Source organism: Sinocyclocheilus grahami, unplaced genomic scaffold (genome assembly GCF_001515645.1).
Source record: "Sinocyclocheilus grahami isolate Dianchi unplaced genomic scaffold, SAMN03320097.WGS_v1.1 scaffold396.1, whole genome shotgun sequence".
In the NCBI taxonomy this organism is placed as follows: Eukaryota; Metazoa; Chordata; class Actinopteri; order Cypriniformes; family Cyprinidae; genus Sinocyclocheilus; species Sinocyclocheilus grahami.
In genome coordinates, this window is record NW_015505575.1 from 429,343 (window position 1) to 445,553 (window position 16,211).

At 38.8% G+C, this 16,211-nt stretch overlaps 1 protein-coding gene across 1 annotated transcript in view; it reads left to right on the plus strand.

Annotated features, from left to right (window-relative positions):
* LOC107550324 (low-density lipoprotein receptor-related protein 1-like) overlaps positions 1-16,211 on the plus strand; it is a 112,802-nt gene that overhangs the window by 55,934 nt on the left and 40,657 nt on the right. The window contains exons 7-17 of the mRNA XM_016231596.1: positions 5,340-5,502; positions 5,670-5,892; positions 6,929-7,118; positions 7,369-7,512; positions 9,434-9,670; positions 9,766-9,946; positions 10,468-10,690; positions 10,845-11,034; positions 11,165-11,290; positions 12,331-12,471; positions 12,567-12,692. Of these exons, the coding sequence (XP_016087082.1) occupies positions 5,340-5,502; positions 5,670-5,892; positions 6,929-7,118; positions 7,369-7,512; positions 9,434-9,670; positions 9,766-9,946; positions 10,468-10,690; positions 10,845-11,034; positions 11,165-11,290; positions 12,331-12,471; positions 12,567-12,692 (1,944 nt within the window). The remainder of the gene's footprint in view (positions 1-5,339; positions 5,503-5,669; positions 5,893-6,928; positions 7,119-7,368; positions 7,513-9,433; positions 9,671-9,765; positions 9,947-10,467; positions 10,691-10,844; positions 11,035-11,164; positions 11,291-12,330; positions 12,472-12,566; positions 12,693-16,211) is intronic.

The following is a 16,211-nucleotide window of genomic DNA, read 5'->3' on the forward strand; positions in this document are numbered from 1 at the left end:
TTGTGAAGACGCTGTGTGTTTTGTTGCAAAAGTGAAACTACTTTGGTTGGTCTTCCAAAAGAGGACACGACTAGAAATCAGTGGTTAAGTTGTATTTACAACTCTGTTCCAGAACACTTCAACCCAAATATTCAGATGTGTGCAGCACATTTTATGGAGGACTGTTTCCTGATCCTGGTAGAGTAGACTACAATGCCGGCTGTTCTGACTCACAGCCTGTAAGTACGTTTTCATATTTAAAGAATTTGCCACTGACGATTCAAACGCTGGATGCAACAAATGTTTATAATGGGTTTTAATGTTTTTGTCCCATCGCTCCGGGACACAGCATCACAGTATGGTGAGGGGCGTAACATTTCCCTCACACGCTTGAGGTATTCGGCCAATCACAACGCACTGGATAGCTGGCCAATCAGAGCACACCTCACTTTTCAGAACGATGAGCTTTGTAAAAATCAACGCTTTTCAGAAAGGCGGGGCATAGAGGAGAAACAGTAATGTACAGTATGTGGAAAATAATGTGTTTTTTGAACCTTAAACCACATAAACACATTTCATTACACCAAATACACAAAATATTGTTCTTTTTAGTAACATCATATGACCCCTTTAAAGCATAATTGTGAGATATAATCTTGGAATTGCGAGAGAAAAAAAAAATCAGAATTTTTAAATATAAGCTCAAAATTACCTTTTTTTATTATTTTATTCCATGGCTTCCAGACTGCTACTTAACCTGCTGACCAGCCAATTCCTGCACTTATTCATCACTATTAGTGACAAGTGAGTGTGGATTCTAAGGCAGCATTTACTGAATCCTGTTGTTGTCCCAGAATGCATTGCAACTTTCTCAGTGACAATAAATCTGTCCATATAGATGTTATTTATCCACTAAAAAAACACTGTTTTATTCTTATTTTTTTTCTATTTGGGCCCTTCTTTTTCAGTCATCTTCTAAAGTTGGAACATTAGTTTAGACAGGAAATATCTCTGTTAACCTGGAGTGCATATTTTCGGTCTTACAACAACTCTGGCACTCAGTAACCGGCCAGATGAAAATATAGGCCAGAAGGGTACTCTACACAAGTAAGCAGTCATGCAGAGTGTTTGTGTTCACATATTTTCATAGTGTTTGTTTCAGACTTGTCTGTCATTGAGGAAAATGTTTTAATGAGTAAAAGGTCACAGGGTGGACTGCGGCAGTGTGCCCTCAATAGGAAGAGATCATTGGCTTCCTGTTGCCAGTTATTGAGTTCCAGCCCTCAGTGTTAAAGTTGTGGCTGCCTGCCGCGTGTTTGAGAGAAAGAAAAACTAAAGGGAGAATTATAACGAAGAGGTGAAAGTAGCAATCTCCAATAATGATTTTGCTCTTTCGAATAATCTTGAAAGTACGTAAAGGTCTCATGGTAAAAACTTTTCTGAAAGAAAGAATGAGTAATCTAATAACTTTAAATAGTGTAATTAAAATGATTTGGTATTTTCATTGCAGACTATAGTGCAATTTTAGATCTCACATTTTCCAAATACTTTTTAATATGTCATTCATTTGCAGAGAGCTCATACACCTGACAGTACAGTAAACCTTCTACAGTATTTCTGTAGAAATACTGTCGGGAACCCAGGTTCAGATCTCTTTTAGCTGGCGGGTTTGTCGTGGCAGTCTCTGAAAGGGTCACACAGGAAATGTGTTTGCCATGATTCATGACCTCAGCGTGACACCCAGATGAGACGACCAGATGTTTTCCACTCATCATCTTCTCTTTTCTTTTCTTTTTAACACAGTGCAGGATAGTGCTGTATTCTCTATTTGTTTCAACAAACTATGACATACTGTTATAAAACTGATGGAAATATATGTTTTTTAAAAGTGAAACAAAACTAAAAGAAAATAAAAATCACACATGGTACGAGAAAAATTATAAGATGTAATGCAGTAGCCAAAAACATCCATCGAAAACTATAGTTTCATGGGTAAATTCTAAATTCAAAATATTAAATTTTTAACTGTATTTGATATCAGTGTGACACTTTGCATATGTACAAGCATATGTAGCATATTTTTGAATGGTACAAAGGTTATACAATAAGTCCTGAAGCACTTGTTGCAGATTTACCCTAGCTCTCAAAATAAACATTAAAAAGCTGAAGAAATACAGTCAAAACTACAATATTTGTAAAAAATGAGAAACTGGAATTACATTTATTTTGTGTATACTATAAAAAAATCCTGTTAAATTTACAGTAATTTTTAGTTTTTTTAATTTCCCGGCTATCACGATTTTAATGAATACATTTTTTTTATCATCATAACGAAGAAAAACATCAGACAACAATCTTGTACAAAATGTTCCAAATAATTTATTTAAAATGGTATGTTTTTTACGATTATTATGGTTATTATGATTCATATTATTATTATAGAGATCATGTCAGAAATTATTACATTGAATACAGTCGAGGAGGTCAATACCTTGAGGGTCAGGCCAAAATCTCCAGTTTGTACTTTGTACTTTAAAAGAACAACAAAGTGTACTGTATCTGTGGAAAGTGACTGGTTGTTCCACTCAAAGGAGTTGAATCACTCTCACACACATGTGCTCACTCTTCCGGAAGCCATTATCCATATGTCCATATGTGTCTGTGTTTATGTGTGTGTTTTATGAGTGGTTTGTGTAGGTTGCAGGGGTTTGCTGCAGCATATTTATATTCTGTTTTGTGGAACATTTTCCAGACGTTATGGTTGGCACGAGGCAACCCAACCCCCCATCTGTCTGCGGCTCTGGAATTTTATCATGAAAACTGCATGTACAGGTGGAGATGTGATATTTAAAAAAAAAAAAAAGTGACGTGACATGTGGCCAAGTATGATGACCCATACTCGGAATGTAAAGACAGTCTGAGAAGAGACAGGAATGAGAGAGGAACAGGATTGGGACAGGATCTCAAGCCAACACATACAAGCCTATACACAGCTTGGATAGAGACGAGTAGAGGAAGGGCCAGAGGGTGGAATAAAAAAAGTGCATCTATAAAAGTGCAAGTGTAACCCCTCCGTTCCTAACCGCCCCGCACGGAGCGGGACTCTAACCCAGGTCAACGGCATGGGAGGTGGGTGCTAACAAGGACGCTAAAGACCGCAGCCTTTAAAGTGTCAGTCGCTAATGCACCTCTTGAGATCAAAGGAGTGAAGTTTACCTGCACAGCTCTTACCAGCTGGCCTCCATTACACTCACCCCCCTAAATCCTCACTCCAATCCGGGTCACGGCACCAATGTAACCCTCAGGTCCTAACCGCCCCACTCCGATTGGGACTCGCAACCAGGTCGCCAGCAAGGTAGGTGGGCATGCTAACAAGGATGCTGAAGACCTCTTGAGATCAGGGTAGTGAGGTTTCTTAGCAGCTGGCCTCCGTTACACAAGATAGAATACAATAGAATCCGACTTTCATGGCACATGTGTCAAAGATGTCCGTCTAACTCAGTGGCCTCTTATCCAAGTCATAATTTTGGCTTGGATAAGAGGGTCTTGGAATATTGGACAAAGGTGTCAAAAAGGTTGAGAACCACTGGTCTAGCACATTTACATAGAAAAGCAATTAAACAGCAGTGCAGTGGAACACAAAAAACATGTCTGGTGGGAATCAGCCCTGACACTGGATCTTAACCAGGTGTAACGCAATAAACAACAATTCTTAAAATAGGCTTTTATCCTACTCCTACTACTAGGTGTGACCCTGATGAGTGACAGGACATTTAGTCAGTCGTTTGGATTTTATTCCTGTGGTGTCATGCTGGGCAGTCCAGTCCTCAGTCCAAAATCCCATTCCAAACATCAAATATGTTCTGATTGGCTGTGATTGTCACACAACACTTTCACTTTCAGTGTGGACAGAAATATTACTTACTTCATAGCTGTAAACCTGGCTGGTCAGGGATGCCAGATCACTTGTCATATTGTTAGTTGGCCATAGTTTTGAACTCCAAAGCTCATTTTTGAAATGTCATGACTGTCAGGAGAATGCAGCTTTAAACAAACTCCACTATTAGTTCAAGATGCAAATACAGACCCTAGTTAGTTAGGGTCAAAGTATTTTCACATGAAGCTGTCTCAAGAAATAAGAGTTTTCCTTCAGTATAGAGGTAAAATTGTGTCATAAATGGAATTTCTTACCTGCCTTCCACCGAGAACTACACTTTTACTAGGAATTACTATGAGAGCAAAGCCAGGTTTCTCAGCCCACTGTTTCTGTGGTGTTCCTCTATTCTTGCTTTGTTCAGACAGCAGCTGCTCTAAGTCTTCCTCAACCTTAATTTGCACACTTGCTCTTTTCTCCTTCTTTTGGTGTTTTTGATCTGTGTTTTTAATCACTGGCTTTCAGTCCGGGCAGCTGGAAAAGTTTAAGCAGGACTCGGCTCTTAAATAAACAACACCTTTGGGGATACAGCCCTTGATTCCTGTAAAACGTCTGGCCCTTTCACAATGGCCAACTTTCCTTTGTAGAAACAAGAAAGATCAAAACTGTCTCTGTCTCCACCCCTTAGCCTTCCATCACTCCATCTGTCTGGATTTTCCTCCACCATTTTACCCAATAGTTTCTATGTCTTCCAGTGCCACGTTTTTACACTCAGTGTTCAATGTTCACATCCCATTAAAAGTTATAAAAGTTATATGTCTGGGGTTAAAGGAGGAGAGGTTCAGATACATTGAGACATTTGACATTTTAAGGTAAGAATGAGGTGTTTTGAAGAGGTTTGGGAGCTGAAGAAGAGCAATAATTCATGGTTAGCCACAGCGATCACAGCTGTTAAAACAACTTTTTTGTAAATTGTGTAACATAGGCACATGCCTCCCTGACTCAGCTATTTTAAATAGAAAGAGCGTTATTGTAGAAGTGAAAAAGAGAAATGTGTATGTGAGACCACAGTATTATTATTAGCACTATTTTAAAACAGGCAGAGTCATCAGACCACAAAACTGATTGGGTTTGTACGTGAACACTTGCCTTACTCTGAACCAGTCAGGCACCAGTGTTTTTATCATCACATATAGCATACTTTTGATTTACTTTCTTAATAAATCTAATCTTATTGTGCAAGATTTAGTTGAGGGTTGAGTCCGAGGTAAGACCGGATTCACATGCTCTCAATGCCATGACAAGACCAATAAAATATGGTCTTGGAGTCAAGACTCAAAGACCAAGACCATAGTTTCATTCTTGTCTGTGGACTCAGTCAGATATTTTGCCCACAATAAGCAATCTGGAATAGGACACATGAACACACAAAACACATAATTTCTCTGTTTCACCTCCATTTCCCTCCATTCCCCATTCTTTACAGATGTAGAGCAGATGGCGATAGACTGGCTCACAGGAAACTTCTACTTTGTTGATGATGTGGATGATCGAATCTTTGTATGTGATAAAGATGGAACCACATGTGTGACCCTGCTGGATCAAGAACTCTACAACCCCAAAGGCATCACTCTGGACCCAACTATGGGGTATAAACATGCTCAAGCTCACACTTCCTCCATGTACACATCTAGCTAGCTGAATATTTAGCAGTTGCCTTCAAAAACAGTCTTCGCTAGATGGTCAAATGAGGTATACTTAAAGTTTACTCGGGGATAACAGTTACTTGTACCTTTCTTAACATTACCTTCAACAGAAAGGTTTTCTTCACCGACTATGGGCAGATCCCAAAGGTGGAACGCTGTGACATGGATGGACAGAACCGAACGAAGTTGGTGGACAGTAAAATTGTCTTCCCGCATGGCATCACCCTGGACTTGGTCAACAGATTGGTCTTCTGGGCCGATGCTTATCTGGACTACATTGAAGTAGTGGACTATGAGGGCAAAAACAGACACACCATCATTCAAGGCCTGTTGGTAAGGAGCAAATACCAAGATCATTTTAAGATGTCCATAAATGTCCTGCACATGTCCTTAAAAAGTGACCTTTACAGTTACAAAGTCTTACACATTGTTCTGCAAGAATGTGTGTTGCCCAAGAACTAATTTCTCCATTGTTTTGAATCATTTAAATGTCAATGAGTTGCTAAATATGACATAACAATGATCAACTTCCCTCTATTACTGCTCTACAAACAATATTATTTTGTAGATAGCATGAACCTGATTTTATTCTTCTCAAAAGGTCTTTAAATCAACAGATAAAGATCCCATACATTTATCCAAAATATTTATCTCTCTGTCAATGATCAATCTATTCTATTTATTCACCAATCACCTCTTTATCTACCCATCTATTTAAGGTTTATTTATAAAGCACATTTAAAAACAACAGATGCTGAACAGTAGAGAAAAATGCAATGCAATATATCCAAACATCCACCACTCATCCATCCAAGCATCTGTCCACCCATTCATCCTAATGTCCTTCAGTCCAAATGTCAATCTATTCATCCATGTGTCCAACTGTGCATCCATCCATCCAAACATCCACTTTTTAATTCATCTGTACATTCATCCATCCATTTATTCATCCAGAAATTTGGCCATCATCCATTCATCCATCCTATTGTCCATCAGTTAAAAAGTCCATCCATTCATCCACCTTAAAATCAATATCTTCAGTATCTGGATCTGTCCATCCATCCGTCCATCAATTCATCAATCCATCATAGCTTGTGTGGCTAGCTATATATACTCTGATAAATGCTTTAGTAGATAAAAGAGACAGTGGTGTTTTATTTTTGCTACTGACTCATTTTATTAAAGGTGTTTCTGTCAATGCATTAGCTTGGTCCTTCCTCTCTGCTTGAGATATTACTATCATTTAGCTGCTCATTGGCTAATTGGTGTGTTTATGTGCGTGTCTTGCTTACTCAAGCCAGCAGAGCAAACACAACTTCCCAAATAATAGAACTAATTGAATATTTATTATTATAATTTTTTTTCTCAGATCGAGCATCTTTATGGTCTCACAGTGTTTGAGAACTATCTATATGCCACAAACTCAGACAATGCCAACATGCAGCCTAAGACCAGCGTGATCCGCGTCAATCGATTCAACAGCTCAGATTATCAGGTGGTCACCCGTGTCGACAAGGGAGGAGCTCTACATGTTTACCACCAGAGACGCCAACCCCCTGGTATTAATCTGAAATTCTTCCCTTACGAACATTAACCATGGTTTTACTGTAGTAACCATGTTTTTTTGGCTTATTGATTACCATTTGTATAATCACAGTTTTACTATAAATACCATATTTAAACTATGGTTTGTGTAGCAAAATCATGGTTAATTTGTGGTTACCATGTTTTAACTATAGTAACCATGTTTTGTTTGGTTTTATTTGCACAGCTCCAGCTCAGTCTAACTCTCCTGTTATTCTTCTTCAGTGCGGAGTCATGCCTGTGAGCCGGATCAGTTTGGGAAAGCCGGAGGTTGTTCAGACATCTGTCTGTTGGGCAACAGCCACAAGAGCCGGACGTGTCGCTGTCGGTCTGGCTTCAGCCTGGGCAATGATGGCAAATCATGCAAGAGTGAGTGACATTACAGTAGATTCTACTCTATTTGTTGATTCACCAAACAAGTTTTGCCTGATTTAGAAGTTTACTCAAACGAGAGTTAAATTGCAGAGTTCAATGTTTATTCATTAGTTTTGTAACTTTTTGCTGTAGATAGGTGACTATGGCATTATTGTAGCTTTTTTATTATTTAACTCAGGGTTTACTTACGAAAAGTATTACCATGGTTTGCTATGGTATTACCATGTTTTTTGGACATGTGCAATGGTGAAACATGGTATTCTTCATGATATTTTAATGTTGTTACATTAGAATTATACATAATTGTAATTTTGGTTCTCAAATCTGATTGGACATGAAGTGTGTTCCAGACTGTCAGTCTGTGTAATAGTGGTCTTCCTCAGAGTCCACTTTGACTGTTGAGCATAAGGGCCAGATTAACTAAACAGAGCAAATTAGCACGAGAGCGCAAATCTACAAAGAGCAGTGCAAATTAGTGTAGTCGCAGATAAGCAGAGCCGATGATAATCAGGTAATCTACTACCAACACAGGCACAAAATGGGTTAAGATATGTTTTTTTGGGGTTTTAAATAATGGCACAGATATCAGTAAACTGACTACCACAAACCTTATCAAATCACCCTGCATGATTAATTTAAATACTTTCCTCCCATAAATGTTGCGCCTGAAAGGGAAACTCCTACAAATGCATATGCAGTAAGGTCGGGTAAAACAAATATAACTGTCCACACCTTCTCAGTGGTAATGCTTCACTGTCTGTCTCTTGTAAATCCTGACAGTAGTTTTTAACAGTAAAAGAGGGTTTACGCTGGTGCAAACTGTTAGTAAATCTGCCCCTAAGTCTGCTGCCGAGCTCACCTCAGTAAAACGTTTGGGCTCAGCAAACTGGGGTATTTGTGAGCAGTTTTCTGAAACCTAAAATGACATTTGAGACACTCTACGATATTGGCAATATTGTGTCTAAAATATTAGTTATTCAAGTTACTGAGTATTAACTTATTGTTATATTATTTGAACTCTTGACACTGTGACACATCAGTCATGTTTTTTCCAAGCTTATTGATTGTGATTATCTTATTATTATCTTACTCAGCCTGCATATATTTGGGGACAACAGCATTCTCTTATTGATATTAGCACTCTGATTGGATTTGCTTAAATATATGAGGATCATGTGTTTCAAAGGTTTTAATTAAGCAATAAGGAATGAGATGTCATGTTTTATTGTGAAAAGGTATGGCTCAGTGCATACAGAATTGCGAATATCCATTTTCTAATTGGGCCACATATTTTGTACATTATAAATCTGGATTATCCTAATTCATGATTGGCTCAGCCTTATTAAGCATTAGTAATTGTAGGCTCTTGCACATTTTTTCCCCTTATAGTTCCTCAGTGAGTCAAGACTGGGGGTTTGACCCACACTTTAACTCAATCAATTTACAAAAATTAAGGTATTTTCCATTGAACCCCAATATTGATTTCAAGTTGTTTGCTTTGAATATCCAATGAACCATTGGTAATATTGATTTGACTTTTCAGTGACCTCTGAGCACATGACCTTGGAAAATAGAAGAGGCAATTGGAATTGATTGTGAGGAACATTAATACCATCATCATAGACTCACTGTTCACTATATACATGTTTCCAATAAATTTCAGATTTTCTGGAAAATGGCCTAAAACCATACAAAACCACATTTTACCAACATGAATACAAAGAGGACATTTCTACAGCCCAGCACATCTTTCAAAATAAATCTAATATTTTAAACCACCTTTTCTTTGCGACTGACAAGTATGACCCTAAACTAACACATTTGAGTAATTCTGTATCATATTTGAGAAGAAACATGCACTGAGTGAAACATACATTTTTTTCAACACAATTCTTGGTATATATCAAATTCCCAGAGCCTGAGCATGAGTTATTCCTGGTGTACGGGAAGGGTCGTCCAGGTGTTATCCGTGGTATGGACATCAACCCTAAAGTTCAGGATGAATATATGATCCCCATCGAGAACCTGATGAACCCTCGAGCTCTGGACTTCCATGCACAGAGTAACTTCATCTACTTCGCCGATGCCACCAGTTATCTGATTGGCCGACAGAAGATTGATGGCACGGAAAGAGACATCATCCTTAAAGAAGGTGCTGAAATGTTATTTTTTTATTTCCAATTCATCTCATTACTGGTGTTATTAGTGTTGTTATGGTATATTGTCTTATTCTGTATGGATTTCCAGGTATTCACACTGTCGAAGGAATCGCTGTTGACTGGATGGCCAATAATCTTTACTGGACAGATGATGGTCCCAAGAAGACCATCAGTGTTGCTCGGCTCGAGAAAGCTTCTCAGACCAGGAAGACTCTCATTGAGGGCAAGATGACCCACCCTCGAGCTATTGTCGTGGACCCTCGGCACGGGTGAGATCCTTGTCTCGAATAAAATTATGTTTTATTTACAAAGTTCGGGAGGAGCATGTTCAGATAATCAACGTAACACATTGATAAATATATACACAGCCAACTTACCACTGTCCCACAACAGTTTTCCGGCATCCCTCCTCCACCCCAGCTTCTCACTCCTAACTATTCCTATCCCAGCTTGGGGATATGGGGGGATTCTCTGGGTTCGGGCTAAATTCTGAGCTCGGAGCCCTCCCCCCGGACAGCATGCCAAATATGCATACTGTTCGCTCAATCTGATTATATGTTAGTGCAAACTCGTGAAATAAGGTTAAGTTGTACAGCAGTTGTTGGGTTATTTGTAAAATCATAAAATTGAATTGCCCAAAATCTAAAATTTCAGTACGTATAACCAAAAGAGGCTTATTGCTTTAAAGCAATAAGCTTTAAAAGACACTAATGCAAAATAGACAATTCAATTTATAAACAAGGATCATCAGTCAGAACTATGCATTTAGAATTTTTTCATCCTCTTTCAGCTGGATGTACTGGACTGACTGGGAGGAGGACCCAAAAGAGAGCAAGCGAGGGAAGATTGAGAAGGCCTGGATGGACGGAACCAACCGGAACGTTCTGTTGACGTCTAAGACGGTTCTGTGGCCCAACGGCTTGAGTCTGGACATTCCTCAGGGCATCCTATACTGGGTGGATGCTTATTACGACCGAATCGAGATGGTCTATCTCAACACCACTGCACGCAAGGTGCTCTCACACTGCTGATCTAATAGATGATGTTTATATGAGAACACGTGTTTGCGTTTAAGAATGGAAAACATGAAATAACAGCTGAAAACACTAGATCAGTCCATTTACTTGCCAACTGTTGAACATGTAATGTCATATTTTTTCCTCTTAGACGGTTTATGATGGACAGGAACTAAACCACGCCTTTGGCCTGTGCCACTACAAACACTTCCTCTTCTGGAACGAGTACCGCAGCGGCAGCATCTATAAATTGGACCAGAACACCAAAACGGTCACTTTGCTACGCAACGAACGGCCACCCATCTTTGAGATCCGCATGTACGATGCCCAACAGCAGCTGGGTAATTATAATATTGTTTTTGCCCTGTTTTTTGTAGATTGGCAGTGCAAGACCAAATTTCCTAGTAGGAATTCAGGCAGTTTGGCTGTTAAATGTTCATCAGATGTTATCCCTACATGTGTTCATCACAGGAAGCAATGCGTGTAGAGCCAATAACGGCGGCTGTAGTAGTCTGTGTTTGGCCACTCCCATTGGCAGGTCATGTGCCTGCGCTGAGGACCAATTACTGGACTCCGCAGACAACACCAGCTGTAAAGGTAATGCATACTACCAAAATATCCCACCACTCACTGGTGCATCCAGGTCGCACTCAAAATGGCCATTTAATACATGGTCTACAACACCGTTGCCCTCATGTTTTGCCGCAGCACAGCAACTGCAAGTAAATTTTATGTTTGCAGGAATGCAATTTGAAGGTTGTACATTTTTGGCGACATTATGAAAGTGGATAGCATTCACAATGATGGACTTGGGTCACACTCTGAGTTGTTTTTGTGACTAAACGTGTCATAATTTTACATCCATTTTCATGCTACAACACAAAAACTGAGATTTATCACCCGGACGACCGTCTCAGTCTGGGCAGAAAGCCAAAACATAAATGCATTTTTTAATTTGTCCAGATGAATGTGTCTTTTTCTTCTACTTGTTCTTCTCTGTATAATGACAGGTAGCAATCAGTGGTTCAATACTGCCACCTCATATGTTGGAGTGTCAACCAGATAACCAGTGGTGATAGATTAATTACCATAGTATTATCTGTGTAGTATTACCATGATATCAATGTTTCCTTGTTTAACAAACACAGTTATTGTTAAAACCTGTATATTGCGACTCTTCTAATTTGGAGATCAAAGGTGATTAACTATGGTGGTTTGGATATAACTTCATACCCTGAATGCTTAAAAATTCAAAGATCTGTCCACGAGAGGATGAACTACTGCTGAGGAAATCACATGGTAAAACCCTCCATTCAGAGGGACTCAGATGAGAGATGTGAGGAATACAGCAGGATAAGCGTTCATTCAGTCCTGACAGAGAACAAAGCAAGAAACGCTTGCTGAGCAGAAGCAGATCTGTTTGTGCCAGCTGCTCGGTCATACTGGTAGATAATGCATCATTTCTAGGGCTTATCTTGTGACTGACTGTTGATACAATCAGCTGAATTGAACATCAAGCGGTTTGGTTTTTGTGTCTGAATATTGGAAACAGAAACTCTTCAGATGTTTCTTTGCACAGAGGTTGGCCTTCAGTAAACTTATTTACATTTCGTGTGTGTGTGTGTGTTTCTCTACAGCAAACCCGTCTTACATTCCCCCTCCGCAGTGTCAGCCGGGAGAGTTTGCCTGTAAGAATAACCGCTGTATTCAAGACCGCTGGAAATGCGATGGAGATAATGACTGTCTGGACAACAGCGACGAGACTGCTGAACTGTGCCGTAAGAACACACTCACATCATGCGTTTAACTTAAAACTCCCTCCTTGTTTTGAGCTACCACACACATGCAGTGGTTGTTGTTTGTCCATCTGTAGATCAGCACACGTGCCCTGCAGACCGCTTCAAGTGTCAAAATAACCGCTGTATCCCCATGCGCTGGCTTTGTGATGGAGACAACGACTGCGGCAATAATGAAGATGAATCTAACACCACATGCTCAGGTACACACAAACACTCATATATTCATGTTTCATCCAAAAAACAGTGAGGAATCGTTTCCCAAGTCAATTCCAAAACCAGGAATCCATATCTAGTCATACTACCTGATGAGAAATGTCTTTTTACAGTGTATCCTAAACAGACAAGTCTTTTGTCAGTTCACACTGCAGTCAAAAAACAGAACATTTTCTGTGAAATATACAAGAAAGTGGAGTTGGACCAATGAAGTTTCACTATGGTAGTGATTGGTGTGCATTTTAAACTATCACACAAACACACTCAAACACGCACACACACACACACACACACACACACACACACACAAAAACAAAGAAAGATCCAACTAACTTTGCATTAGTCCATCTCAGACATGAAGTTGAAATTGATTCTTTGGCTGTTTTGACTCATGATGTTCTGTCATGATCTTCTCCTAAACTCTGAGTCAGCTGAAATGTGCTCTAGACAGCCATGTATAAATATAGAGTTTATCACACATGGTATATCTGATGCAGTTCTGGGCTCTTCGGCAAACTGATGTGTTATATTTGACTTCATGGCTGAATTGTATGGTTTGCACTCTTTAATTTAGACTGTATCTATTTTAAGGATATGACTGACTATGATGTTGCATTTCCAAGTAATTCTAGACTGCAATGTAGCCATTGCATAAAAATATAAATTCATATAAAACGTAGGAATTAACTGGGAAGCCAAGTCTGGAAATTATATAATATTTGGAATTTATAATTATATTTGGACATTTTCACTTAGGGGTGTACTCACTTTTGTGGCCAGCGGTTTAGACATTAATGGCTGTGTGTTGAGTTATTTTGAGGGGACAGCAAATTTACACTGTTATACAAGCTGTACACTCACTACTTTACATTGTAGCAAAGTGTCATTTTTCAGTGTTGTCACATGAAAAGATATAATACAATATTTACAAAAATGTGAGGGGTGTACTCACTTCTGTGAGATGCTGTATATATATATATATATACAGTGGGTACGGAAAGTATTCAGACCCCCTTAAATTTTTCACTCTTTGTTATATTGCAGCCATTTGCTAAAATCATTTAAGTTCATTTTTTTTCCTCATTAATGTACACACAGCACCCCATATTGACAGAAAAACACAGAATTGTTGACATTTTTGCAGATTTATTAAAAAAGAAAAACTGAAATATCACATGGTCCTAAATATTCAGACCCTTTGCTCAGTATTTAGTAGAAGCACCCTTTTGATCAAATACAGCCATGAGTCTTTTTGGGAAAGACGCAACAAGTTTTTCACACCTGGATTTGGGAATCCTCTGCCATTCCTCCTTGCAGAGCCTCTCCAGTTCTGTCAGGTTGGATGGTAAACGTTGGTGGACAGCCATTTTTAGGTCTCTCCAGAGATGCTCAATTGGGTTTAAGTCAGGGCTCTGGCTGGGCCATTCAAGAACAGTCTATATATATATATATATATATATATATACTGTATATTGTAAACTTAAGAATTGTCCGAATTCTTTTAACATGTTAATGGATATGACACTGTTAATGTATTTGGTCTTGGTAGTACTAGATCTGCTAGATTTTTGATTGCCTTAATCCAGTTAAAGTCATAATCGAAGTAAACACTAATCGAATTAAGACATGTGGAGTACTCCTACTTTAGTCGCATTACTGACGGACACAGGCATAAAAAAATATACATTTTATATTTTAAAAAGTTTTATACATGTAATTTTTTATATATTATATAGCATATTTCAAAAACTTTTTAACATATAGTGTATGTTTATTTGCAACAGTTATGCTAACAACAAAAAAAAGACATTTATGACATTAAAACAGCGACATCTGCCGACGGACACCATACTGCGTTGTCACGGGAATATCCCAGCTGAAGATAATGAGGAAATTACATTGCTCCCTTTGCCAAGTGCATTCCAAATGAATACATAATAGCACGCACGTGCCCTGCTCACTCCAAAGTCCCCACTCCAAGGGAATAGGAAAGTCATAATCGAAGTAAACACTAATCGAATTAAGACATGTGGAGTACTCCTACTTTAGTCGCATTACTGAAGTGCAGAATAGACATGTACACACCGTAGTGTAGAACTTTTTTCCACATTTTGCGACAGGATACACACATGGCAGTGCTCAACTATTTGACGGCAAACAAAAGAATGGCTTCAACAACGCCATTGTCTGTTTGCACGTATAGCATGACAAATAATTAACTGCACTTGAAGCTTTCAGTAAATTAAAAATTAAACACTCAAAAATGTATATCGCATCATAATGAAGACAAACTATATGTTTATATGTGAAATTCTGGAGGGGACGTTGGATGGTGTCACGTGGGGACGTAATGACGTGTGCCATTAATCGATCTATGTACTATAACATGTAAAACGGGAACATGAAAGGAATATTTTAAAAGCAACTCATGTAAACACCTTAATCGTAATATTGTCTTATTCAGAATAAGGTAAATAATTAGATTACTGATGTCCATGTAAACATAATCAGTGAGTCTGTCTAAGATTACTTGAAGCAATGGAGAAATAAATAAATAAATTGAGACCATTTCCACCATACTGAAAATGTCAAGATCCTCCTGTAAATACATCAACAAATACACAGGAACAGGCAGCAAGATTCCCTTCCAAGAATTCCAACCTAGTGGACACTATAGAAATGAATAAATCCTTATTATCGCACAATACAATTCACTTCACTTATAAAACTGCATTTTTTTTTCTCTAAAATTTTAAGTGCTCTACAAAATGAATATGCTATGGCAAATACAGGTGCATCTCAATAAATTTGAATGTCGTGGAAAAGTTCATTTATTTCAGTAATTCAACACAAATTGTGAAACTCGTGTATTAAATCAATTCAATGCACAAAGACTGAAGTAGTTTAAGTCTTTGGTTCTTTTAATTGTGATGATTTTGGCTCACATTTAACAAAAACCCACCAATTCACTATCTCAACAAATAAGAATATGGTGACATGCCAATCAGCTAATCAACTCAAAACACCTGCAAAGGTTTCCTGAGCCTTCAAAATGGTCTCTCAGTTTGGTTCACTAGGCTACACAATCATGGGGAAGACGGCTGATCTGACAGTTGTCCAGAAGACAATCATTGACACCCTTCACAAGGAGGGTAAGCCACAAACATTCATTGCCAAAGAAGCTGGCTGTTCACAGAGTGCTGTATCCAAGCATGTTAACACAAAGTTGAGTGGAAGGAAAAAGTGTGGAAGAAAAAGATGCACAACCAACCGAGAGAACCGCAGCCTTATGAGAATTGTCAAGCAAAATCGATTCAAGAATTTGAGTGAACTTCAAGAGGAATGGACTGAGGCTGGGGTCAAGGCATCAAGAGCCACCACACACAAACGTGTCAAGGAATCTGGCTGCAGTTGTCGTATTCCTCTTGTTAAGACACTCCTGAACCACAGACAACGTCAGAGGCATCTTACCTGGGCTAAGGAGAAGAAGAACTGGACTGTGGTCC